We start from the raw sequence: 26,422 nt of genomic DNA, 5'->3' as shown, positions 1-26,422 counted from the left end.
CAGGGGTTGTTCACAGTAATTGTCACATCTGAATGCAAGTACTTGTGGTTAGATCAGTCTGGAAAAGATGCAGGCCCCTTTTCCTATTTCGTGGGGGTTGTTGAGACTTCCATGCCCTCTGCCACATCGTTTTTTCCTTCTCTTCCTTAACGAAATAAATAAATCACCGATCAACTGAGGTTGATCATCCATGAAATACTCTGTGGGTGTTAAGTGTCAATTCAGTTGACAGCTACCGAATTCAATACATGGGCATTGTTTGAAGTAGCAAGAGAACTGATCATAAAGGATAAGGAGCCAAATTAAGCCTTCAGTAATTTTACAAATGTATTTGATTTCAAACTCTTCTGTCAACACCACAGAGTTGAATACAGTTGTGTTTTCTACTATAGGAGCGGGCAAAAACTAGACCTCCAGATGTTTTGGGCTTCCAGAATTCCTGACCATTGGCTATAATGGCAGGGGCTTCTAGGAATTGAAGTCCAAAACATCTGGAAATCTGTAATCTGCCCACCTCTAATCTAAAGCAGTGATGCTTAAGACTTTCTCGCTTCAAGGATCTCTTTCCATATTATCTGACATGTTGCAAAGGATTTTAGTAAGGGGTTGCTGTGTTTAGAAGCCTGTCCGAGAATATTGGGAGTTAAGACAAAATTAATAGATGTAGGATGTAATTACTTGTCTGCATATAGGCACAAACAGGCAACTGTTCTTCCAGAATCCCTTTTGACTTGCTAGTCTGGTAAAAAAAAATCCTGGGGTGGCCTAGAATCATAGAATAGTAGAGTTGGAAGGGGCCTCTAAGGCCATCAAGTCTTGCTAAATGCAGGAATCCACCCTACCATAAAGCTACATCTTGAAGGCCTCTAGTGTGGGAGGGTCCACGACCTCCCTAGGTCATTGCTTCCATTGAAACCTGGTCTGAGTCAAGGAATGGATCTGCCACAATCATTACAGGGGTGGACTTAACCCTGATCAGTATCTACCAGTAGAGCTCTAATTAAATGGTAGTATTTATTTATTATTTATTTAGAGTATTTTTATCCCGCACCTCAGCCAAAAGGCTCTCGGAGCGGCTTACAATGTATCAATTAAGTAGACAGTCCCAGCCCTCAGGCTTACATTCTAAAAAAGACATGACACACAAGGAAAAGGGGATGGGGAGGGAAGAGGGAGAAAATAAAAAGAAATTAAGGAGACTGTTTTGGCTGGTGGGAAGGCCCTGCTCCGTCCTCTCATCTCCCAAAGGAGGGGCAAACCAACAGCTCCTTCTTCTTCCCCACAGGATGAAGATGTTAGCCCTGTGTGTGTGTGGTGTGTGTGTGTGTGTGTCCAACTGAAGCAGGCTCCGATGGTCCCTGCCTGCTCCAGTCTTCCTCGCATCTTCTTAGTAGATTAGCAAGTGTTCCTGAATAGCAAATAAAACTTCTTCTTCTTCTTCTTCTTCTTCTTCTTCTTCTTCTTCTTCTTCTTCTTATTATTATTATTAATGTGATAACTACTCTTGTTTGAATCACTCAGCCAGAGGTTCTGTGTTCCTTACCTGTAAACTAGGTATATTAATTGGTTTTCTTTGGCCACTTGATTTGTTGTCTCCCTGGTGCAGGATATGACAGAAAGCTTGCTACAGCTCATCAAGCTCTTGTGGGAACAAATTTTACTGCCACATACATATTGCAAGCAATTGTGAGCCTCAGGGTAGGACAGTGGAAGGACTTTGGAGCCAAGGTGGTGTTTTCTCACCCCTTCCTATTCAAGAGGCAGCTGGACCTCCATCTGTCAGGGATGCTTTAGGGTGGATTCCTGCATTGAGCAGGGGGTTGGACTTGATGGCCTTGTAGGCCCCTTCCAACTCTGCTATTCTATGATTCTATGATTTTAAGCAACTGGTGAACATAGACATTCTGCCTCTGATACTTGAAGGAGAATATAGCCATCAGGACTAGACTAGTCGCCATTCACAGCCTTACCCCCAGGAATTTTTCTAAGAACATAGTAAGAGCCAAAATGGTGTTGACTGGAAAGGTTTCATTTCTTGGATCAGCTCTATGATTCCCTGACCAGGTCTTTGTGTATCCCTGATGGCCAGGATTAGAGATTTGTGTTCGACTCCCTGATCTCTAGTCACCAATAGGTAGATCTTTACTTGTAGATGCAGGTTATCCCAGTGACTGGGTCATGGGTGTAGTGGGTATTTCGCTTCTCCTCCTGAGCTGTGATTTTGCATCTGGATGCATTTGATGGATTATGGATTCTAGTAAAACAAAACAGATCATAGAATCATAGAATAGTAGAGTTGAAAGGGGCCTATAAGGCCATCGAGTACAATCCCCTGCTCAATGAAGGAATCCACCTTAAAGCATCCCTGACAGATGGTTGTCCAGTTGCCCCTCGAATGCCTCTAGTGTGGGAGAGCCCACAACTTCCCTAGGTAACTGGTTCCAATGTCGTACTGCTCTAACAGTCAGGAAGTTTTCCCTGATGTCCAGCCGGAATCTGGCTTCCTGTAACTTGAGCCCGTTATTCCGTGTCCTGCGCTATGGGAGGATCGAGAAGAGATCCTGATCCTCCTCTGTGTGACAACCTTTGAAGTATTTGAAGAGTGCTGTCATGTCTCTCCCCCACCCCATAAGCCTGAGATTTAGCCATGCCTGGTTTAGAGGGAGAACATGCAGAGCACCTGCCAGGCCTGTAGTCCAGCCTTCCCCAACTTGATGCCGTCCAGTTATTTTGGACTTCAGCTCCCATCATTCCGAGCCAGCATGATCAGTGGTTGGGAATGCTGGGAGTTATAATACAAAACATCCGGAGGGCATCAGATTGGGAGAAGCTGGTGTAACCCATGTTTGTCCAAGGAAGAAGAGCCGGAGAGAAGCAATATTGCTTTTTGACTCTCTATTCTACTTTCTTTTTCTCCCAGGGGTGGTGGAGGTATGCCTTCTACACATGCTCAAGCGACGGGCAGCCGGCTTCCTGCGGACTGACAAGATTGCTGCCCTCTTCACCAAGGTTGGCAAGACGTACGATGTGGCCAGCGACGTATGCAGGAAAGCACAGGACTTGCTGCAGCAGGTAGAAGGCAGGTGAGGGCTGAGGTTAACCTCCAGGAGAGTCCCCAGCTGAGGAACAAAACATTGCTTTGCGTATGTCCGCCCTCCCCACGAACCCCAAGTTAGATACGGAGTCATTTCCGTTAAAAGATCCCATATTGCAGGACTGGAGTAGACCGTCCAAAGCCTGCCAGGGCCCTGATAGGACCTCCTGGCGTTGCTTTCTCTAGGACTCCTTTTAACAAATCACAATGTTAAAAAAAGTCAGGAAAAATTCTACAAAACTTACATACACACACACACACACACACTAAAATAGAAGATATAGATTCACAACAAAACACAACCAATTTTTTTTTAGTTTTCAAATATAGCAGTAGAACAACTTCTAAATACCATAATCACCTACAGTGAATGTTGAAAGAGAGAGAGAGAATAGTTTATTGTAAATAGTCAACATTCGTAGTTGAATACAGATAAATAATGTATGTATTTATTTATTTAGACTTCTTATATACTGCTAGGTTTCATCAGATCTCTAAGAGGTTTACATAAAATGCAATATAAAAACCCATATAAAAGCAGCAATATTTCTTTTATTTTCTCAGTATTTTAACACTTAATTTTAACTTCAATTTAAATTTTACAGTTCTAACTCTGTATTTTAAGCATATATCCATTTTGCTGTGTGGTTTTATCCTGGTTGTGTTTTTATATATTGTATTTTGCGTTTGTGTTTTTAACCTGTTGGTTGTTTTATTATGGTTTTAATTTTTGTGAACCGCCCAAAGAGCTTCGGCTATTGGACGGTAAATGTAATAAATAAATAAATAAATCAGAGCCTCGTGTGGCGCAGAGCAGTAAAGCAGCAGTTTCTGCAGCCGAAACTCTCCCCACGGCCTGAGTTCGATCCCAGCGGAAGCTGGTTTCAGGCAGCCGGCTCGAGTCAACTCAGTCTTCCATCCTCCCGAGGTCGGTAAAATGAGTACACAGCTAGCTGGGGGAAAGGTAATAACAGCCAGGGAAGGCAACGGCAACCCACCCCGCTATAAGGCCTGCCAAGAAAACATCAGCGAAAGCTGGCGTCCCTCCAAGAGTCAGTAATGACTCAGTGCTTGCACGAGAGGTTCCTTTCCTTCAAATAAATAAATAATACATTAAAAGCGTTAGAAAAATAGTGAAACAGAATGGTGTGACTGTAAGTCAGGGAAGGCCTGAGTAAAAAGAGGTGACTCATGACCCCCAAAGGGGGGGTCCACACATGGGACTACTGAGAAGGCTCGCTTATGTGCCGTTACTTGACAACCCACTGTTGGTCATGGGATGACTAATAAGGCCTCCCCAGAAGATCCCAAGGGTCAATTTGGCATATATAGGAGAAGATGCTCAGCTAGGTGTCCTGTTTGTAGTTGACAGCTGGTTGGCCCCTGTGTGAACAGAGTGCTGGACTACATGGACCCTTGGTCGGATCCAGCAGGACTCTCCTGAAGTTCTTCAGTATCCTGGTCCTGACTCGTTTAGGGTTTTGAATATCAACACCAAAACATGGCTCAGTAATAGGCAACCAGTACAGTTCTTTTAACACTGGTGTAATATGTATACAGCTCATTGCTTCTCTGAGCATCCTAGCTGCTGCCTTCTGCACTCGCTATAGCTTCCAAACCAGGCACAAGGGCAGCTCAGCAAAGAGTGCATTACAGTAGTGAGGTTACCAGTGCAAGGGGCACTGTGGCTAGGCTATCGCCAGAAACAGAGGTAGTTGGCATGCCACCCAACATCAGTAATGGGCACTGAGGTCACCTGAGCCTTCAGTGATGAGGATGGATCCAGGAGAAGCTCCAAACCATGTACTTGCTCTTTAAGAGGGAATGCAACGTCGTCCAAGATAGGCAAAAACACCTGAATTCCCAGACCTGGAAACGGCCCACCAGTAGGGTCTCCATCTTATCATAGAATCATAGAATCATAGAATAGCAGAGTTGGAAGGGACCTACAAGGCCATCGGGTCCAACCCCCTGATCAATGTAGGAATCCACCCTAAAGCATCCCTGACAGATGGTTGTCCAGTTGCCTCTTGAAGGCCTCTAGTGTGGGAGAGTCCACAACCTCCCTAGGTAACTCATTCCATTGTCGTACTGCTCTAACAGCCAGGAAGTTTTTCCTGATGTCCAGCTGGAATCTGGCTTCCTTTAACTAGTTTATTAGACCAATCAAGCAAGTTCATTATACAGTCACAGACCCATTCATGGATCAGAGACTTATCAAAATCTGTTAATTTTAATGTAAGATTAATTACAATATCCGGACTGAAATAAATAAATACTTTCAGATCACCAGAGTGCAAGTATAATATACAAAATTAAAATATCAACATTATGATACATGATGCAGTGGATTAATATATATGAACTAAGATGTATAAAACAGTAAATTAGGGTAGAGAAGTTAAAATATATGGTACATATATAGGCTAGAGAAGAAGCAGCACAAATTAAATTTAAGCAGAGAGAATCCTTTTGCATAAACTAGTTAAATCCAGCACCATGTACATTGATGGTGCTATATAAATAAATAAATAAATAAATAAATAAATAAATAATAATAATAATAATAATGTGTATGTTGCCAAAGAGAGAAGAAAAGAAATCTGGCCACTATTTCTGTTATTATTTTTCCCTCACCTGCTAGTAAATAAACCAGCTACTATTCAAAAGACCCACCGGGGTATTTTGATAGGATAGGAGCTAATAATCTATTTCGGTCATCTTTATAGAAGCTACATACAAAATAGAGATGGATCTTGGAATTGTTGTAGATCACAAGCTGAATATGAGCCAACAGTGTGATATGGCTGCAAGAAAGGCAAATGCTATTTTGGGTCGCATTAATAGAAGTATAGCTTCCAAATCACGTGAGGTACTGGTTCCTCTCTATTCAGCCCTGATTAGGCCTCATCTAGAGTATTGTGTCCAGTTCTGGGCTCCACAATTCAAGAAAGATGCAGACAAGCTGGAGAGTGTTCAGAGGAGGGCAACCAGGATGATCAGGGCTCTGGAAACAAAGCCCTATGAAGAGAGACTTAAAGAACTGGGCATGTTTAGCCTGGAGAAGAGAAAATTGAGGGGAGACATGATAGCACTCTTCAAATACTTAAAAGGTTGTCCCACAGGGGAGGGCCAGGATCTCTTTTTGATCCTCCCAAAGTGCAGGACATGGAATAATGGGCTCAAGTTACAGGAAGCCAGTTTCTGGCTGGACATCAGGAAAAACATCCTGACTGTTAGAGCAGTACGACAATGGAACCAGTTACCTAAGGTGGTGGGCTCTCCCACTCTAGAGGCCTTCAAGAGGCGGCTGGACAGCCATCTGTCAGGGATGCTTTAGGGTGGATTCCTGCATTGAGCAGGGGGTTGAACTCCATGGCCTTATAGACCCCTTCCAACAATACTATTCTATAATTCCAAGTGTTTCTTTTGCTCCATGCCCACAGGGGCAAAGCCATTCATTATAAGGAGTGCTTAAGAAACAACCATCCAGTACAGCAGAAGGCAGACAGTTAAACCTAGCCCTAGTCAAAAGGCAGGTGCAAGTGGACCGGGGCACCCGTTTTCCAGACTGTGGACGTAGAGTACTGTTTGTCTATATCCATAATCCAGGATATAACAATGGATTTTGCCTGACAGTGGCCCTGCCGTAAGCAGAAAGTTTACAGACAAGCCTAAAAGTTGTAATTTATTGGTAAAAGCTGTGCATCGTGAGCTCACATATTGATCTTGCTGAAGAAGGTACAAATACCCCACAGAATGTAAGCCTATGCGGCAGGGTCTTGCTATTTACTGCTTTACTCTGTACAGCACCATGTACACTGATGGTGCTATATAAATAAATAATAATAATAATAATAATAATAATAATAATAATAATATTTTTCAATAGATGCATATCTTAATCAGAAGAGGTTTCATTAGACCTAACAACCCTGAGCCCTTCACAGTGCCTTTTTCAATTACATGGCAAGCTCAATTAACTCTTAAGGTTGATTTAAAAAAAACCCATTTTTCTCCCTTTAAATTGAAGCGGCAACATAAGAAAGATTTTTTAAAACAACAACACCTGAGTTTTTAACATTGTGATTTGGTCTTGAGTGCTCAGGAAACGATTTCTCTTCGTTTGACTCTGCCGTCTTTTAACAAACCAAAACACTCCACCATAGGGTGACCATATGAAAAGGAGGACAGGGCTCCTGTATCTTTAACAGTTGTATAGAAAAGGGAATTTCAGCAAGTGTCATTTGAATGCATGTAACACCTGGTGAAATTTTGTCTTCATTATAACGGTTAAAGCTGCAGGAGACCTGCCCTCTTGACCAGATACAAAAGAGAGGAGGGCACCTGCAGCTTTAACTATTGTGATGAAGAGGGAATTTCACCAGATACTGTATGCATACAAATGACACCTGCTGAAAATCCCATTTCTCTACAACTGTTAAAGATACAGGAACCCTGTCCTCCTTTTCATATGGTCACCTTACTCCACCAGCCACCATCTTAGTTTGCAACAGTGCAATGAAAGAGGACACACTTTGGGGGCATTGCAGGGGGCGGCTTCCATGTTTTGCTGGAGGTGGCCATTTTCATCCCAGAAAGCCCTGGAAGTCAATTCAAGTTCTGAAGAGTGGGAAAGGGGAAATGGCTACTGGTTGGAACTGTGGGCATCATTGAAGTAAGCCCACCCTAGGGGGCCACTATTGAAGTAGAGGAGACCTTAGCACTTTGCTGAGAACCACCTCAACCCTGTAGCTGGTCCACTCTCTGCATCCTCCATGAGTTCTGGAAAGGTTATTATCAGAGAGATTCAAAATGTCTCCGTCCTATGTTGAGCCCTTCTGTGCTACAAACTACACCGTTGATCTGCAGAACTCAGTTTCTAAGGTCGCACCTTCATAAAAAGTATCTTCAAACCACTCTGATTGAAGATCGGCCTAAGGTGTTTTAGTGTATAAAATGGATCATCCCCCATGGCACGTCCCTCTCCTGTTAATTAACACGGTGTACCAATCAGTTGTGGCATTAACGCCGCTGTGAGGGTCAGAAAAGAGAGAGAAAAGACACTTTGCACTTGCTTGAGGATACTGTTATCCATCGTCCCCAAAGATTCTGGGACTGGCACAAATTAAAGGCACTTTACCCCTAGTTTGGAGTTGTATAATACTCTTAGAAGGAAAGGAACCTCTCGTGCAAGCACTGAGTCATTACTGACTCTTGGAGGGACGCCAGCTTTCGCTGATGTTTTCTTGGCAGGACTTATAGCGGGGTGGTTTGCCGTTGCCTTCCCCGGCCGTGATTACCTTTCCCCCAGCTAGCTGGGTACTCATTTTACCGACCTCAGGAGGATGGAAGGCTGAGTTGACCCGAGCCGGCTGCCTGAAACCAGCTTCCGCTGCCATCGAACTCAGGCCATGGGGAGAGTTTCAGCTGCAGAAACTACTGTTTTACCGCTCTTGGGGTTAAATGGTCTGTTCTTTTAAAGAAGGGACGTGGTCAATGACAGGCAGGGCTGCAAGAAGAATTGTGCCAGCCACGGACCCCAAAGAAATGAGCTCAGCGCAGGCCTTCTGCCCTCGTCCTTTGAACCCTAAAGAAGTCACAAAGAGAACATGTCCATCTTTCTTTTTCCCTTTTCAGGTCATCTGTAAGAAACTGGGAGAATATAGGCAGGAGGTTCAGCTATTCGACAGCACTTCCATCTCTGCTCAGGTCACTAGCTTATGTCAAGCGAGAATAGCAAAAATAAGAGTTTTCTTTCCTCGTAGCCTGGTGATTTCTAGGAGGGAGACGGATGTTGGAGGGAGACGGATGTTTTTGATGGATCCCTTTCCTCCTTCTGCCCCCAACCCTCGAGTTTCATCCGGTTTGCCCATTTAAATAAGGGTGGGCGAAACGCTTTGGGGGAGGTCTAAAATATTCCCCTCCCTTGTGGACTTTGGCTTTTGCTGACTAATTCCCCTATCAGTTGTTGCTTCGACACTAGGGTGACCCTATGAAAAGGAGGACAGGGCTCCTGTATATTTAACAGTTGTATTGAAAAGGAAATTTCAGCAGGCGTCATTTGTATATATGGGGAACCTGGTGAAATTCCCACTTCATCACAACAGTTAAAGCTGCAGGAGCTATACTTAGGGTGACCATATAGAAAGGAGGACAGGGCTCCTGTATTTTTAACAGTTGTGTAGAAAAGGAAATTTCAGCAGGCGTCATTTGTATATATGGGGAACCTGGTGAAATTCCCACTTCATCACAGCAGTTAAAGCTGCAGGAGCTATACTTAGGGTGACCAGATTTAACAGAGGGCAGGGCACCTGCAGCTTTAACTGTTGTGATGAAGAGGAAATTTCACCAGGTTCCCCATATTTACAAATGACACCTGCTGAACTCCCCTTTTCAATACAACTGTTAAATATACAGGAGCCCTGTCCTGCTTTTCATAGGGTCACCCTAATCGACACCATTTAAAAACAAGACATGAGTTCATCTTCCACCTAGAAATAGTTATCCTGGACAATTCCAGGAGCACAAAGTCAGTATAATGACGTCATCCTGCTACGTGGCCAATCAGAGTTGGCTATGTGGCGACGTCACCAAGCCAGTAGGGAGTGAGAGCAGCGCTTCCTAGATCGCTCTGAGTGAGTGAGCCCCTTTGCTGCCTTTCACAGCACCTTTCCTGCCCCTCAAAATATAATTGCCAAAAGAAGAGGCACTCCTCTTTCTTTCTTCTTTGGCCCTCCTGAAAAGCTCTCCTCCACCTCCCATCTCAGCCCTCATTTTCAACCAGTTTGCAGCTGGATTTGAAGACCGCACTGGCAATGTTCCTCGTCTATGAAGATAATGACCGCTGAGTACCAGAAGGCTCAGCGTAGAGGGATTGTAAAGCTGTCTTCTGAAGGGGAAAGAAATAAACCATGGGAAGAACAAACAGCTCCCTTTAGCCTACTTCTCCCTGAGCTGACAAGCCTGAGCCGGGGTTGTGCCATTTCACAGGCTGCAGGTGTGTGTGTGTGGGGGGTGGGACACCAATAATGGAACGCTCCTCCGTACAGAACGAAGGAAATAAACCCCCAGTCTTGGAAATGTAGAACGTCAGGGAGAAGGGCTCTAGCCTTGCATTTCCCCTGACCTGCTAGCTTGCTATGAAGTGGGGTGTGTGTGTGTGTGTATATGTATGTTTTTCCTTTTGCTTTTTTGTATAGAGGAGATCCGGCCATTCTAGGGTGACCCTATGAAAAGGAGGACAGGGCTCCTGTATCTTTAACAGTTGCATAGAAAAGGGAATTTCAGCAGGTGTCATTTGTATATATGGAGAACCTGGTGAAATTCCCTCTTCATCACCACAGTTAAAGCTGCAGGAGCTATACTAGAGTGACCAGATTTAAAAGAGGGCAGGGCTCCTGCAGCTTTAACTGCTGTGATGAAGAGGAAATTTCACCAGGTTCTCCATATATACAAATGACACCTGCTGAAATTTCCTTTTCAATACAACTGTTAAAGATACATGAGCCCTGTCCTCCTTTTCATATGGTCACCCTAGGCCATTCCAGCTTCTCCCTCTTTCCCCCAAAGCTTGTGTTCCCTCCACCACCCTGCCCCTACTAATGTCTTTTGCTCTGGCTTTCTTGCTCGTTGGCTTTCTGGCGCAAGGCCCTTGCCAATCAAAATGCATTATGCACATCTGGTTATTTTGAGTCCCTCCCGCTTCCAAGAACCTGTTTTCAGAGAATTTGATATTTGCATGGAGCTTGAGAGTGGAAGAACTGTAGACACAGCAACACACTCCAACCATCTTTATTTTCCGGGGACAATCCCTGGTTTTGGTGCCTGTCCTTGCAGGGCGTTCATCTTTCAGGAGTGCTGTTGTTAAAATGCCATTCGTGTGTGAGTTGCTGGCGTTGCCCTTCATTGAGGTCCGGCTTGCTCTCAGGCTCTCAGTGGCCCGATTTGCATGTAACACTAATTTGCGTGTAATGGGGAAAATAGCGGAGAAACAGCAATGGGGAGTGCTTCGGTTTGCAGGGTGCAATTCCAATGCAGTCAAGATTATTGTTTTGCTTCGGCTAAGAGAAGCAGAGAAATAGCGATATTGATCAGGGTTGTGGGAAGGGGGGGAGGCTTTAACTTATTGTGTATTGCATCCAGTTCTGGGCTCCACAATTCAAGAAGGATGCAGTCAAGCTGGAGCGTGTTCAGAGGAGGGCAACCAGGATGATCAGGGGTCTGGAAACAAAGCCCTATGAAGAGAGACCGAAACAACTGGGCATGTTTAGCCTGGAGAAGAGAAGATTGAGGGGAGACATGATAGCGCTCTTCAAATACTTAAAAGGTTGTCACACAGAGGAGGGCCAGGATCTCTTCTCGATCCTCCCAGAGTGCAGGACACGGAATAACGGGCTCAAGATAAAGGAAGCCAGATTCCAGCTGGAAATCAGGAAAAACTTCCTGACTGTTAGAGCAGTACGACAATGGAATCAGTTGCCTGGTGAGGTTGTGGGCTCTCCCACACTAGAGGCCTTCAAGAGGCAGCTGGACAAGCATCTGTCGGGGATGCTTTAGGGTGGATTCCTGCCTTGAGCAGGGGGTTGGACTCGATGGCCTTGTAGGCCCCTTCCAACTCTGCTATTCTATGATTCTATGATTCTAATCCCATCCCACTGCTGTTTGGTGGCTTGTCCTTCTCCACCCACGCAGAAAGAGCCTTTTAAAGCCAGGGTTGTGCTGGCTGTCACTAGCAGGATCCTAACTTTCAAAGGGCTTCTCTCTCCCTGATCTCAGCACACAGGGAAGGGAATTCTAACCCTCCGCATCCGTGCATGCTGAAGTGTGGGAATGTGTGACAGTCCAGCCCTCAACCTGTCGCCACATGCAGCCCCTGGGACCAGAACTTCTGTTCACCCCTGTCCTATGCCATGGTTTAGCGTTATGAGAACGATCTAAATGGGTATTGTTGTTTTTATGCTTTTGATGGTTTTAAATTTTCGTATATTTGTTTGTAATGTTCACTGGTTTTAACTTTTGTAAACTGCCCAGAGAGCTTCGGCTATGGGACGGTATATAAATGGTCCCCCCCCCATTATGGAATGATCTCCCTGTCGAGGCTCGCCTGGCGCCAACATTGTTATCTTTTCGGCGCCAGGTCAAGACTTTTCTCTTCTCCCAGGCATTTAACAGCATTTAACAACGCGAAGTTTGTTTTTTAACGGACCCCCAGAACTGTTGTTGTTTAAATGGATCCTGTTGTTTTATACTGTTGTTTTTATATTTTTGATGATTTTAAATTTTGTATACTTTTTTTTATGTTCACTGTTTTTAACTTTTGTAAATGGATACCGTTGTTTTTATACTGGTTTTCTTTTTTATTGTTTTATTTATTTATTTATTACATTTTTTTATACCGCCCAATAACCGAAGCTCTCTGGGCGGTTCACAAAAACAAAGAGGGCGAAACAGGCAGCCAGACGAAGGAGACGTGTTCTGCTGCCTCGTTCCTTTCCCTCTGCTGCCTCCTCCCTCCCCCGGCTCCAAGTTTGTCTGCCCCCTTCTAGATATGAATCTGCGGAGCTCCGCATATAAAATTTATAGCTTCGCTCCTCTCTCCTCTGTATCTTCGTATGTGCGTATATGCGCACGTATGTGCACATTTTGTTTACTTTTTAATGCTCACTGTTTTTAACTTTCGTAAACCGCCCAGAGAGCTTCGGCTATGGGGCGGTATATCAATTTAATAAATAAATAAATTGTCCGAACCTGGGTGGCATGGCTTGTTGGAGGGGGAAACAAGCCTTCAATAACCCTCCAACAAGCCGTGCTGTCCGGGTTCAGAAGTTCCCGGGTGGTGATCATGGAAAATGAGCCACGGTGGCTTATTTTGATCATGTGAATCAGTTCATCGCTTCTAGCTCATGTCTTTGTATATGCATGTGCATGAACACTATGGGATCAGTCCTATACTTGTTTCGAGAGAAAGAAATCCTACAATTCCCAGCATGCCCTAGCCAGCATGGAGTTGTAGGATTCCTTTCTGTGTAAACATGCATAGGATTGCACCCCAAGGCACCAATATAGCCTGCTATTTCACATACTGCAGCAGCTGATGTATATATCTAACTGTTCATGACTGGTTGTTCGTTGGACAGTTATATGTTGTTTAGTATATCTTTAACCAAAAAGAATAATCAGCCTTTTGTCTCAGTGGAAAGAAGGGCTACTGTGGCAGGGCCGGTGCCAGACTATTTTGCGCCCTAGGCAAAGTGAGATACTTTCACACACACACGCAAAAAAAAATGCCAACTTTGATTTTTAAGAACAGATGTTTCCTGGAAAAAATAAGAAGCACAAAACTTGAAACTGCTAAATTTATTTTAAAGTGCAAGAACTACGTCATGCCAATTAGAGCAAACAAATTGGAAAGGAACGTCTACGGGTCTAAAATGCATTATTTAATAGGAATATCACCTCCAAATCATCGCCCCAACTCACTCTCACACACATGCGCGCACACACACACTTAGTATCACTCACTCCAAACAAACACACGCATGAACACATGCATTCACTCAAAGACCCCATGCACCCCATTCATCCATACATTCTCTCTCTCTCTCTCTTCCGGGCACGTTCTGGAAGTCTGAATGTGGAGCCGCCCCACCCCCACCCCAGCGTCCCTGGCTTCGCTTCGTCTGGACGGGCCCGGGGCGCCATCTCGCCTGCCCAGACCCAGCTGAATCCTTGGGCCGGCCTTGCTCACCACCAACGCGCGTGAGTGCTGCGCTGTGCCTGGCGCCCCTCTTAGCTTGGCGCTCTAGGCAGCTGCCTGAGTGGCCTCTATGGTAGCACCGGCCCTGGATCCAGCAGGGCTCTTCTGATATTCTTATATTTCCTTCCTGTTGGGTTTTCCTGCCATAGAATCCTACTTATCAGTGCCCTGAGTGGATTAAAATCACCTTTCCTGAAGTCCAAGGAAGTTTATGAAGACGTCTTGATTCTGCCCCATGGTCAGATAACCCTATTTGCTTGGCTGCTTCAAAACTGTTGTTGAGAACAGTGTCATTCTGCTTTTCTTGCAACTGCCTCCCAACACAATCCATTATGTTTCAATTCTGCCCCGATATCCAGATTCTTTTGTGACTGCAGTGGTGTTACAGTTCTGAGCTATCCCAGTGCTTTTAGCGTAATTTCGGTAAGAAAGGCAAAAGGAAGACCACTGCTTTGAGTGAGCCATCCAATTACATGTACCCTTAAGAACCTGTGGGCAAATGCCACTATGGCACCACCCCAAAACAATAGCATGGGTACTGGTAGGATACGTGAAAGTTGCATCCATCCAAATAGTGAAGAGCCTTCGACAGTGTGCAAGTGTGCGTGCGCCATTGCTCATAGAAAGTTGCTTAGTAGAAGAATGAAGGTATGTCCCTGCTTTCATCTGGGACATCTCGGAGGGTCTGCCCAGGAGCTAGAGGATAGAAACCATAGAGAGGAACAATAAGGATTTATGCAAGGTGCTCAAACCCATCCCTGCTGACCACTAGAAGCCCTGCCCAATGCACACGGTCACTTTGGGTTTTAAGTGAGAAACATTTTCCTCCGCAATATGAGGGATTTAAAATGTACGTGTGTATGTGAACCGAAAGCAGGGGAAATGAAAGCGGAGGCTGATAAATGCTCATATTTGCGCGGCATTCGCAGTGCCTCTTTGCAGGAAAGTCTGCTAAATAAGCAAAACCACAGTGGCTAGTCATTAGAATATTTTGCTTTTGAAAAGGCTCTTTAATTCTGAGTTGGCTGCTTCCCTTCCACGTTGTCTGGTTCCTGCAAATTGTAGGCGTGAGCATGCCTGACTTCCGTAGCAATGAGCTGCCTCTTTGCGGTTACCTGTCATTGCATCTGAAAGGCTTTTGAATCATCCCTCGAAGCCAGAACATAGCCAACGGCCACCCAGGCTACAGGAAGAAAAACAGGGGAGGAAAGCGGTCAATAAGCTGTCGTGGAGGAGGCCGCCTTCGCATTTCTAAAATGCTAAGCTTGGAAGAAGTCGGCAGATGTTGTTGACCGAGCAAAAGGGATCGCTTGGGAGGCAGATGGGACTTTTCCCCCTGGGTTTTTGCAAAATGCTGCATGTGAGGGCTGAAGCCGAGTGTCCAGGCTGGAAATCTCGGTGGCTACTTCTCTGCTGTGTAGTGACTGGGGAAGGGGCGATTTGCAGGTCACAACTGGCTCCATAGCTCAGTGGTAGGGCAGAAACTTTGAAGGCAGAGGATCCCAACTTTAGTAGAAGTATAGGTTCCAAATCACGTGAGGTGCTGGTTCCTCTCTATTTGGCCCTGGTTAGGCCCTCTAGGAGTCAGCAATGACTCAAGTGCTGGCACGAGAGGTTCCTTTCCAAGGCCTCATCTAGAGTATTGCGTCCAGTTCTGGGCTCCACAATTCAAGAAGGATGGAGACAAGCTGGAGTGTGTTCAGAGGAGGGCAACCAGGATGATCAGGGGTCTGGAAACAAAGCCCTATGAAGAGAGACTGAAAGAACTGGGCATGTTTACCCTGGAGAAGAGAAGATTGAGGGGAGACATGAGAGCACTCTTCAAATACTTCAAAGGTTGTCACACAGAGGAGGGCCAGGATGTCTTCTCGATCCTCCCAGAGTGCAGGACACGGAATAACAGGCTCAAGTTAAAGGAAGCCAGATTCCAGCTGGACATCAGGAAAAACTTCCTGACTGTTAGAGCAGTCCGACAATGGAATCAGTTACCTAGGAAGGTTACACTAGAGGCCTTCAAGAGGCAGCTGGACAAGCATCTGTCAGGGATGCTTTAGGGTGGATTCCTGCCTTGAGCAGGGGGTTGGACTTGATGGCCTTGTAGGCCCCTTCCAACTCTGCTATTCTATGATTCAAGCATACATTTCCATCATGCCTTATATATCTACATGGTTGGTTCCAGTGGCATATACAAATAGCGGACTTGTGCTCTGAATGCCGATTCTTTTAACATTGTGAACTGCCGAGAGATTCTATTATATTCAGCGGTATGTAAATGTTACAAATAAATAAATAAATTAGACAAAATGGCACCATTTACAACAGAAGGGAAGTATCAGCAAGCTTGGTGGTTTGCAGAAGTACAAAAAAAGCTTTAGGAGAAAAAATTAAAAAAAAAACTAATGGAGAAAATCCACACACACACACACACACACAAATCCAGCCCAGTGAGGATTGTGAATGCTCAGGGGCACAGAATACTGTTTGTTGGAACTGGACGGTAGAAAAGGGTGATGGTAGAATGGTGAATTTTGGAAGTGGGCGTGGCAGGCTAGCTAGAATTCTGAACAGACGGAGATGCTGCTGGTGGGTGGTTCTTCTGACCAGATGGTGGGTGTTCAACCTGTTCTGGAAGGGGTTGCACTCCCCCTGAAGGAGCAGGTTCGTAGCTTGGGGGTTCTCCTAGAACCATTCGTCACTTGAGGCTCAGGTGGCCTCGGTGGCACGGAGTGCTTTCTACCAACTCTGGTTGGTGGCCCAGCTACGCCCCTATCTGGACAGGGATAACCTAGCTTCAGTCGTCCATACTCTGGTAACCTCCAAATTAGATTACTGCAATGCCCTCTACGTGGGGCTACCTTTGAAGACGGTTCAGAAGCTGCAGCTTGTGCAAAATGCAGCAACCAGATTGATAACTGGAACAAGGAAGTTTGAACATATAACACCGATTCTGGCCTGCTTGCATTGGCTGCCTATATGTTTCCGAGCCCAATTCAAGGTGCTGGTTTTAACCTATAAAGCCCTACATGGCTTGGGACCACAATACCTGACGGAACGCCTCTCCCGACATGAATCTACCCGTACACTGCGCTCAACATCTAAGGTCCTCCTCCGAGTGCCTACTCCGAGGGAAGCTCGGAGGATAGCAACAAGGGAGAGGGCCTTCTCAGTGGTGGCCCCCCAATGATGGAATGATCTCCCCGATGAGGCTCGCCTGGCGCCAACATTGTTATCTTTTCAGTGCCAGGTCAAGACTTTTCTCTTCTCCCAGGTATTTAACAGCATTTAACAACGCTAAGTTTGTTTGTTTTTAACGGACCCCAGAACCGTTGTTTTTAAATGGATACCGTTGTTTTTATACCGTTTATGTTTTTGATGGTTTTAAATTTTGTATACTTTTTAATGTTCACTGTTTTTAACTTTTGTAAACCGCCCAGAGAGCTTCGGCTATTGGGACGGTATATAAATGTAATAAATAAATAAAAATAGGAGCGCTCCACACTGCCTTATTTTGTTAAAAGGTCCCACTTATAAGAAAACAAGCAAGATTATCCACGGCACTGATTATCTGATAAGATCCAGTTCTGTGAATCGTTTTGGTTAGTTCGTTGATTTCGGCATTGTGAAGACATTTTGATGGCCATTTGATAATCTTGGACTAGGACTAGAAGTTGGGAAGCTCAGTTTCAAAGCCCCGGCCAGCGTCCCTGGAGAGAGCCCCACCCCACCCTCGCTCATTCAGGGCCTAGATGGACCCATTATTTGATTTAGCATAAGGCAGTTAAGCAATTTCATATGTTGCTATTTATTCACAAGGGTGTCCCACTAAAACTGCCGGCTGTTAGCCGTAGAGAACAGATAGGAATCTGAATTCCTCCATTTTAAGACTCATCTGTTTCTTACCATGTTCTGGTCAGTTTCCTCCAAGGCTGTCAACCCTTTGTCGGCAGAAATCAAGCCTCCCCATACTCTGTATTAATATTGTGTCTTGTAGAAGTTGTGCAATATAAATAATAAATAGTAGCACCGTGTACTGCATTGAGCACTGGTACCAGTCCTACTTGGATGGAAGGGCTCAGGTGGTTACCATGGGCACTTGTACATCTACCCCCACAGCCCTCCCCTGTGGAGTTCCACAGGGTTCCATCCTCTCTCCTTTCATGTTCAATGTATATGTGAGGCTGCTGGCAGAGTTAATTAGAGCCCATGGGCTGAGGTACCATATGTATGCTGATGATTCCCAGCTTTACATCTCGGTGGGGTCTGACCTCGGCAAGGCAATTGCTACTCTGTCTTGGTGCCTGGCTGAGATCTGTAACTGGATGTCTAGTAGTAAACTAACCCGGAGAAGACTGAGCTGATGGTGATTGGCCGAGGTCGGCGGCTGGCAGATTTGAGGCAGGAGCTCGTAGATCTGCCTATTTCAGGAATCCGACCAAGGATTGTGACTGAGGCGCGGGACCTGGGTGTTATTCTTGACCAGTCCCTAACTATGTCATCACAGGTGGGGGCCGTGGTTTGGAGTTTCTTTTATCAACTCCATGTGCTCCGCCAAGTTCGCCCCTTTCTGTCAGAGGCTGATCTTACCAGCGCAGTCCGGGCCCTGGTTCTTTCCAGACTGTTGTATACAGGGCTTCCCTTGAAGCCAATCCAACGCCTACAGGCTGTACAAAATGCAGCAGCCAGGTTGGTCAAGGGGCTCCCAAAGTGGTCTTCCATCACTTTGGTGCTTCAAGAGCTCCATTGGCTGCCGGTGGCTGCTAGGGTGACCTACAAGGTCTTGTTGACCATGTATAAAGCCCTGCATTGCTTGGGTCCTGGATACCTGAGCGCTCGCCTTTCTCCTGTGTCTCACCATTGGCAGACTCGCTCTCAGGAGCAGGGCGCCCTGATGGTCCCCCGCTACAAATTGGAATGTGCCGGGGCCAGGGCTTTTTCAGTGGCTGGCCCCCCGGTTATGGAACGATGTGCCCCTGGAGACTAGACAGGCTCCCACTCTCAATTGCTTCAAACGCCTTTGTAAGACGTTTTTATTTTCACAAGAGTTTGGGGAGAGGGTGGTTTAAATTGGGGTTGAGGGCTTTTAATGGTTTGAGGGTGAGGGTTTTAATGGAATTATCTTAATGTGGGTTGAGGGTTTTAATGGAATTGTTTTGTATGTTATTGTAAAGCGCCTCGATGCCAGAAATGGTGAGGCGGCGCTATAAAAACGCTTTAAATAAATAAATACATAAATGTTGAAACGTTTTTTAAAAGTTGTGCATAAACAGGTGCCCACAGATTCTGCTATACCTGCTCTGGGTTCCCCCCACCCACCCAAGTCTCTCTTTGAGCATGTCCTTTGCTTCTTTCCCCCCCAGGAAATGTCAGCCAGCTGGCCAAGAATCCCTTAAGAGGCAGAGCTCCACCACAAGCAAAGCCCCTGCCTTGACCCCACAAGCCATCAAGCACATTTGGGTGCGCACCGCTTTGATCGAAAGAGTGCTTGACAAAATCGTGCAGTACGTCGTAGACAATTGCAGGTAAAGCGAGTGCTCCAGGGTGTGGCAGGACTTTGTGAACGGCACAGGCCATGAATTAGGAACGCTTCCTCTAACCCAGGCCGTTGCTAGACGAGGGTTTAGCCCGGGCTCACCCCTGTGCGTCCAGTCATGGTCGGTCTATGCTAGTTTCCCTAAGTGGGTGTGATGGTATTCTTTGGACAGAGTCCAGCGGGGGTAACCTGGTTTCCCCCCAGGATGCAACCCATACGCCTAGTTAGACACTATCCCAGGAGGCAAAGAAAACGGCTGCTCTACGCCCCCCCAAATATATGCGTGCGGCCATCTCTCCTCTGCCTTACGTAGGCCTCCGTGTTGAATATGCAGCCCACTGCTTCTTTTGAAAGCAGGAGAACATTCCTGGGCCGTGGGAATGACATCACTTTTAGCATCCCTGAACACACATGCTTATTGAAGCCACTCGGCGTTGGGGTTCCTTCGCCATCTAGTGGCACGATGGCATTGTTCCCGCTCTTTAAGATTGCCCGTCTTCCTAGGAAGTTTCCTTACACCAGGAATATGAGAAACTGCCTTTTTATCCATCCGATTATTATATTGCCTACTGTGACTGCCAACAGCTCTTCATGGTGTCGGGTTAAGAGGAATCCCTCCCATCACCTGCCTCCTGGCTCTCCCTTCATTCTCACCTAGCAGCCGCCGTTCCATCAGGCTACCTGAATCGTTTCCACCTGTGACAAACAGGACTCTGCCCCTCCAGTCCTGTGGGTTAGGACAGGCTGGAAGGCACCCTTTTTCTATTTCCCAGAGGCGTCACTGTCACCACCCATGTGGTAAAGCTGTCAGATGCCCTTTTTATGAGGTGAAAAATCAACCCCGAATGAAGGGTAATACAGATTTTGATGCCTGTGGATGCCTGGTGCTGTCCTTTGTTCAGAGACATTTCTGGAAGACTAACTTTAAGAACTGAGGTGGGAGTTTGTTCTCTTCCTCCTTTGTCTCCTTCCTCTTTTGTGCTGTGTCTTTTAAATCATAGGCCTTAGAGTAGTGACTATCTTAGAGTTGTTTTTTTTTATGGGCCTCTGTGCTGCTCTGGGATTTTTTTTTCAGCTGAAGAGCAGTCTAAAAATACTTCAGATAAATGAATGGCTTCTTTCTCTCTCTTCTCTCCTCCGTGCCCCAGCGTAAAAAGCCGCCAAGGGTTTGGAGGGTTTATTGTGCACTGTAACTGTCCTTTGCTTTTGCTCTTCCCTTTTTCCGTTCATTTTTTAAAAGAGTTTCAGGTGCCTGCCTTACTCTAGAGCCTTTCTGCAGCAGGTGCATTCGTGTCTCATGGAGAAGGAAGTTACAGGAAGCCAGATTCAGGCTGGACACCAGGAAAAACTTCCTGACTGTTAGAGCAGTACGACAACGGAATCAGTGACCTAGGGAGGTGGTGGGCTCTCCCACACTGGAGGCCTTCAAGAGGCAGCTGGACAACCATCTTTCAGGGATGCTTTAGGGTGGATCCCTGCACTGAGCGGGGGGTTGGACTCGATGGCCTTTTAGGACCCTTCCAACTCTACTGTTCTATGATTTTATGATTCTATAAGGACCACAGCTTCATTTTTAAGCGGTTTTACTTTTTATTTCCATGTCCATCTCACCTCTCTGCATGCAGCACCCAAGCTGGCTCAGTGGCAGAACAGGTACTTTGCAAATTTGATCCCAGGTTCCACCCCATATTTTCAAGAGAGTGAAGTAGTTGGTGGCAGGAAGGAGTCTCTGCCTAAGACCTCAAGAGCTACTGCCAGTCAGAGTGGACAACACTGGGCTTAGACGAGCCTTTGTAAATAACTCCACAAAAGTTACTAGCCTGCTGGAAAAGAATAAAAATGTGAACCTGCATGGAAACACTTACAGCTTAGCCTCTTAGAAAGCTAGTAAGATAAATATTTGTCTTATCACAAGCAAGCTGGTGGAGGACAGAGCAGTGCAATTTGTCTCTGCTGGCCTGCTTTATTTCTGTGCTGTCTTGGAGGAAGAGACTTTGCTCCCTCTGCAGCAAGCGGGCGGTCAGAGGAAAGATGGCACAATCTCCGGCAGGCTACGTACTCACTTGCGCGAAATTCCTGGTCACCTGTTGCTACCCAGGTGGGTTGTTAAATACAAGAGTGGCTTAGATGGAGAAATAGTCCTCCCAGTTACAAGGCATCCTGAAAAGATGGGGGATACTTGGCTCAGCAATACTACGAGCGAGAAGGATCTTGGAATGGTTGTAGATCACAAGCTGAATATGAGCCAACAGTGTGATGTGGGCTGCAAAAAAGAAAATGCTATTTTGGGCTTCATTAATAGAAGTATAGCTTCCAAATTGAACGAGGTACGAGTTCCCCTCTATTCGGCACTGGTTAGGCCTCATCTTGAGTATTGCGTCCAGTTCTGGGCACCACACTTCAAGAAGGATGCAGACAAGCTGGAGTGTGTTCAGAGGAGGGCGATGAGGATGATCAGGGGTCTGGAAACAAAGCCCTGTGAGGAGAGACTGAAAGAACTGGGCATGTTTAGCCTGGAGAAGAGAAGATTGAGGGGAGATGTGATAGCACTCTTCAACTACTTGAAAGGTTGTCACACAGAGGAGGGCCAGGATCTCTTCTCGATCCTCCCAGAGTGCAGGACACAGAATAACGGGCTCGATCATCTCAGCGTACAGGACATGGAACGATGAGCTGAAGTTACAGGAAGCCAGAATCCGGCTGGACATCAGGAAAAACCTCCTGATGGTTAGAGCAGTACGACAACGGAATCAGTTCCCTAGGGAGGTTGTGGGCTCTCCCACACTGGAGGCCTTCAAGAGGCAGCTGGACAACCATCTGTCAGGGATGCTTTAGGGTGGATTCCTGCATTGAGCAGGGGGTTGGACTCGATGGCCTTGTAGGCCCCTTCCAACTCTGCTATTCTGTGATTCTATGATCAGGAAAAACTTCCTGATCATTAGAGCAGTACAACCATGAAATCAGTTACCTAGGGAGGTGGTGGGCTCTCCCACACTAGAGGCCTTCAAGAGGCAGCTGGACAACCATCTGTCAGGGATGCTTTAGGGTGGATTCCTGCATTGAGCAGGGGGTTGGACTTGATGGTCTTATTGACCCCTTCCAACACTACTATTCTATGATCTTTTTCTGTCCCTATGGTTATTTTCCACGTACCAGTGCCAGGTTGCGCTGCCTTAAATAATTTGTTCTTTCTGTATGTATTTAATGGGTGGAAACAGGGATACTTTTCTGTGCATGCAATATCCTTCAAACGGCAGAGGAAACATAGGCTCAGTGGTGGTCTATCCACTTTGCCTCCAGAAGATTTCAAGTTCAGCCCCCAACCTAATAGCATTACTTCTTATACGTTACAAAAATGTATTGTATAGATGCTCCTTTTTTAATTGAAACGTGGTTTTGTCGGGCTTTTTTTTTGGGTTGATATCTTCCAGCAAATATTATGAGAAAGAAGCTCTACTGGCAGACCCGGTCTGTGGGCCCATCCTGGCATGCCTCCTGGGTAAGCGTCTTTTGAAATGTTATTTCTGTGTGCTTTAGAATAACTCTGTTTTGACAGTTCCCATGTGGTTTCTCAAAGACGTTTGCACAGATGATGAATGTGAGTCAGAAATGTGACGCACTTGCACCAAAGGAACATATATATATATATATATATATATATATATATATATATATCTCCCCCCCATGCAAATTATGCTAAGCTCTATCTTGAGCATTAAGGTTTACAGAGTAAAAAAGACTTAGAAATAAAAGACATTCCAAAGCTTTTGGAGAATACTGAATTCATCTGTTCAACGGATCCTAAAGTGAAAGAGGAGAACTTTACTCCAACTGAACATTTTCTGAGGATACGTTTCATGGGCTTGCATAATCCTCCTCCCCTCCATTTTATCCTCACCACAACAACCCCGTGAGGTAGGCTGGGCTGAGAGTCTGTGACTGTCCCAGAGTCACCCAGTGAGCTTCCACGGTTGAGAGGAGATTAGAACCCAGATCACCTGACTCCCAGTTCAACTCTCTAACCGCTACACCATGGTGGCTCTCCGTTGTATGTTTTTTTCATCAAAGCAGTCCCTAAGTGCAAGCTGAAACCATCATAGTATTTGGTAGACCCTAATCGGAATGTCTGCCTCCCCTCCCCACTTTCTTCCACCTTAAGGCTGTGACTAAATGCAGGCAGGTTATGCACCCCTAATCAAACCTGATGAAGAGTTCTGCAGAATGCTAAAGCTTGCACTAATATGCCACCCCCCCCAACTTTACGGCCAATATGGCTACCTTTGTCTTTCCAGAGTTTCCTTTTCTGATATATGAAGGCATGCGTTACGTTATATGGAGTCAAGACCTTCTTTTATTGTAAAGGGACAATGGTTTATCCTCTAAAGCAGTGGTTTCCAAAGTGGGTGGTACCGCCCCCTTGGGGGCGGTGGGATTGCATAGGGGAGCGTTAAGAGGCAAGGGGGCGGCAGGGGGGCACTCGAGGTGGTCTTTTCCGAGAAGCGCCTCTCCAGCAGGTCTTAAAACCCAGGGACATTTTTATGGGAGAAGGTAATTTGGTCCCAAGCCATATAGGGGAAGAATCCACACTTGTATTAATACAGTTTAAGAAGAGTCCTTTTAATGGTGAATTGAAATGTTTCAAAAGCACCAAAACGCTAATGAAGAGACATACCCTGCTTGGTGTGCCCCGCCACGCTGGCTGCAAAACAGAGGCGTTCACTCTCTTTTCCCTCCCTCCCTCGGCAAGCCTGCAGTGGGTGCTTCGGATTTTGAATAAATATTCAACTAATTGTTACTGTTTTGAATTTTATTGTTATTATCTTCCTTAGTGGGTCATTGAAAACTGCTATTCTGAATAATGATTTTTATAGGGTAGGGTAGGGGGCACTGGGCTTGAGTTTGTGGAACCAAGGGGGCGGTGACCTGAAAAAGTTTGGGAACCACTGCTCTAAAATATGAATATTTAGTTTGCTATGTGAAGCAGTATCTCTCTTTGCTCCACCCACCTCTAGTTTAAGTTACCACAAGGGACTGTCCAAAGTATCGCCATGTTCTCCTTGAGGGTCAAACCAAATGTGACAGTAATATACACATTTATACGAATAGCAGCTACAGGAAGTGAACAGCATTAGGACCGTGGAAGATGGCAAGAGGGAAAACGGAAAGCGTCCCCTCTCCGTAGTCCTGATTAAAATCCACCCAGCTGCTATTTGCATTGGGAATGAAACCTCCCTTGGTAGCCATACAGGCTTCTCCGCTGAGGCAAAAAGCAGCTTTGAGTGGTGATTCTACTCAGGCCCGGCCTCACCCTGTGGCATCTTTATGCTACCGCCAGGACTCATCTCTGACATTGGACTTGGGCCCTGCACCTTTTAAAGATTTCCGGGGGGGGGGGGGCATTCAGCATGGGCCGCCGTTAGGCAGCTACTTACGCATCACCAGAAAAGAGGGCAAAAGAGAACACGGATTTGCATGAATATGCTCCTCTTTATGTGTAGATGCACATTTAGAAATGGTAAGCATAGCACGGGAGACTGTGACCTGTGTGGGCAACGTCAAAGCCAGTGAAAGCCAGTATTGCGTCCAGTTCTGGGCTTCACAATTCAAGAAGGACGCAGACAAGCTGGAGCGTGTTCAGAGGAGGGCAACCAGGATGATCAGGGGTCTGGAAACAAAGCCCTGTAAAGAGAGACTGAAAGAACTGGGCCTGTTTAGCCTGGAGAAGAGAAGATGGAGGGGAGACATGATAGCACTCTTCAAAGACTTAAAAGGTTGTCACACAGAGGAGGGCCAGGATCTCTTCTCGATCCTCCCAGAGTGCAGGACACGGAATAACGTGCTCAAGTTAAAGGAAGCCAGATTCTAGCTGGAGATCAGGAAAAACTTCCTGACTGTTAGAGCAGTGCAACAATGGAATCAGTGACCTAGGGAGGTTGTGGGCTCTCCCACACTAGAGGCCTTCAAGAGGCAGCTGGACAAGCATCTGTCAGGGATGCTTTAGGGTGGATTCCTGCATTGAGCAGGGGGTTGGACTCGATGGCCTTGTAGGCCCCTTCCAACTCTGCTATTCTATGATTCTACGATTCTTCTGTTTTCAGTTGGACCCTGTGCCCTCGAATACACGAAGCTGAAAACAGCTGACCACTTCTGGACAGATCCCTCGGCTGACGAGTTGGTCCAGAGGCATCGGATTCATGGAGCCCACGGGCGCCAGGACTCTCCATCCAAACGGCCAGCGCTAGGAGTAGGTTGTTTCTTGACAATCGTATTTTAATTGTTTTTAAAAACATTAAGGGTGTAATCCTATGCATGGTTAGACAGCACAAAAGTGCTACAGCTCTCAGCATCTCCCAGCCAGCATATAGGATTACACATTAAGTGCATCTATTTTATAATGATTGTATAGAATCTTTTTCCAACCATGAATGGTTATCAAAGCGGTTCACAATATAATTTATGGTGTTTTGCATTTGTGTTGTACCCCACCTCGATCCAGAGGGAGAGGCAGGTAACAAATAAATATTTTTATTATTATTATTAATTAATTAATTAATTAATTTATTACATGAGCCTTGTGTGGCGCAGAGCGGTAAAGCAGCAGTTTCTGCAGCCGAAACTCTCCCCGCAGCCTGAGTTCGATCCCAGCGGAAGCTGGTTTCAGGCAGCCGGCTCAGGTCGACTCAGCCTTCCATCCTCCCGAGGTCGGTAAAATGAGTACCCAGTTAACTGGGCTGGTCTACCTGTGGCACTGCGTAGCGCTAGGGAAGGAGCGAAGGATACATTGCAAGCCGGCCCCTCCAGCCCTTTCTCCTCCTTGCCCACCTGCCTGCCCTCTTTCCCTCCTCTCTGAGGTCGCTCTTGGGCGTCTGGAGAGGCAGCCAGTGTGGTTCTCTCCATGGCAGCTGCAAGGGAGGAGAGGCGAGGACTTTGAATCCTTGGGTCTGAGGTTGGAGCGCTGTTTCCAGGAATCCGGCATGTCCCTCTCCCCCCTGGACTCATAGAATCATAGAATAGTGGAGTTGGAAGGGGCCTCTAAGGC

The 26,422-nt window shown here is 46.1% G+C and overlaps 1 protein-coding gene across 1 annotated transcript in view; it reads left to right on the top strand.

The window, feature by feature from the left end:
• Window positions 1–26,422, top strand: part of SGSM2 (small G protein signaling modulator 2) — a 128,456-nt gene that overhangs the window by 56,568 nt on the left and 45,466 nt on the right. The window contains exons 3-6 of the mRNA XM_063146762.1: window positions 2,921–3,083; window positions 19,211–19,372; window positions 22,815–22,882; window positions 25,482–25,627. Coding sequence (XP_063002832.1) covers window positions 2,921–3,083; window positions 19,211–19,372; window positions 22,815–22,882; window positions 25,482–25,627 — 539 coding nt within the window. The remainder of the gene's footprint in view (window positions 1–2,920; window positions 3,084–19,210; window positions 19,373–22,814; window positions 22,883–25,481; window positions 25,628–26,422) is intronic.

Source organism: Elgaria multicarinata, chromosome 22 (genome assembly GCF_023053635.1).
Source record: "Elgaria multicarinata webbii isolate HBS135686 ecotype San Diego chromosome 22, rElgMul1.1.pri, whole genome shotgun sequence".
NCBI lineage: Eukaryota > Metazoa > Chordata > Lepidosauria > Squamata > Anguidae > Elgaria > Elgaria multicarinata.
Note: the sequence above shows the minus strand (reverse complement) of the source record. Positions and strands in the feature narration are given on the sequence as shown.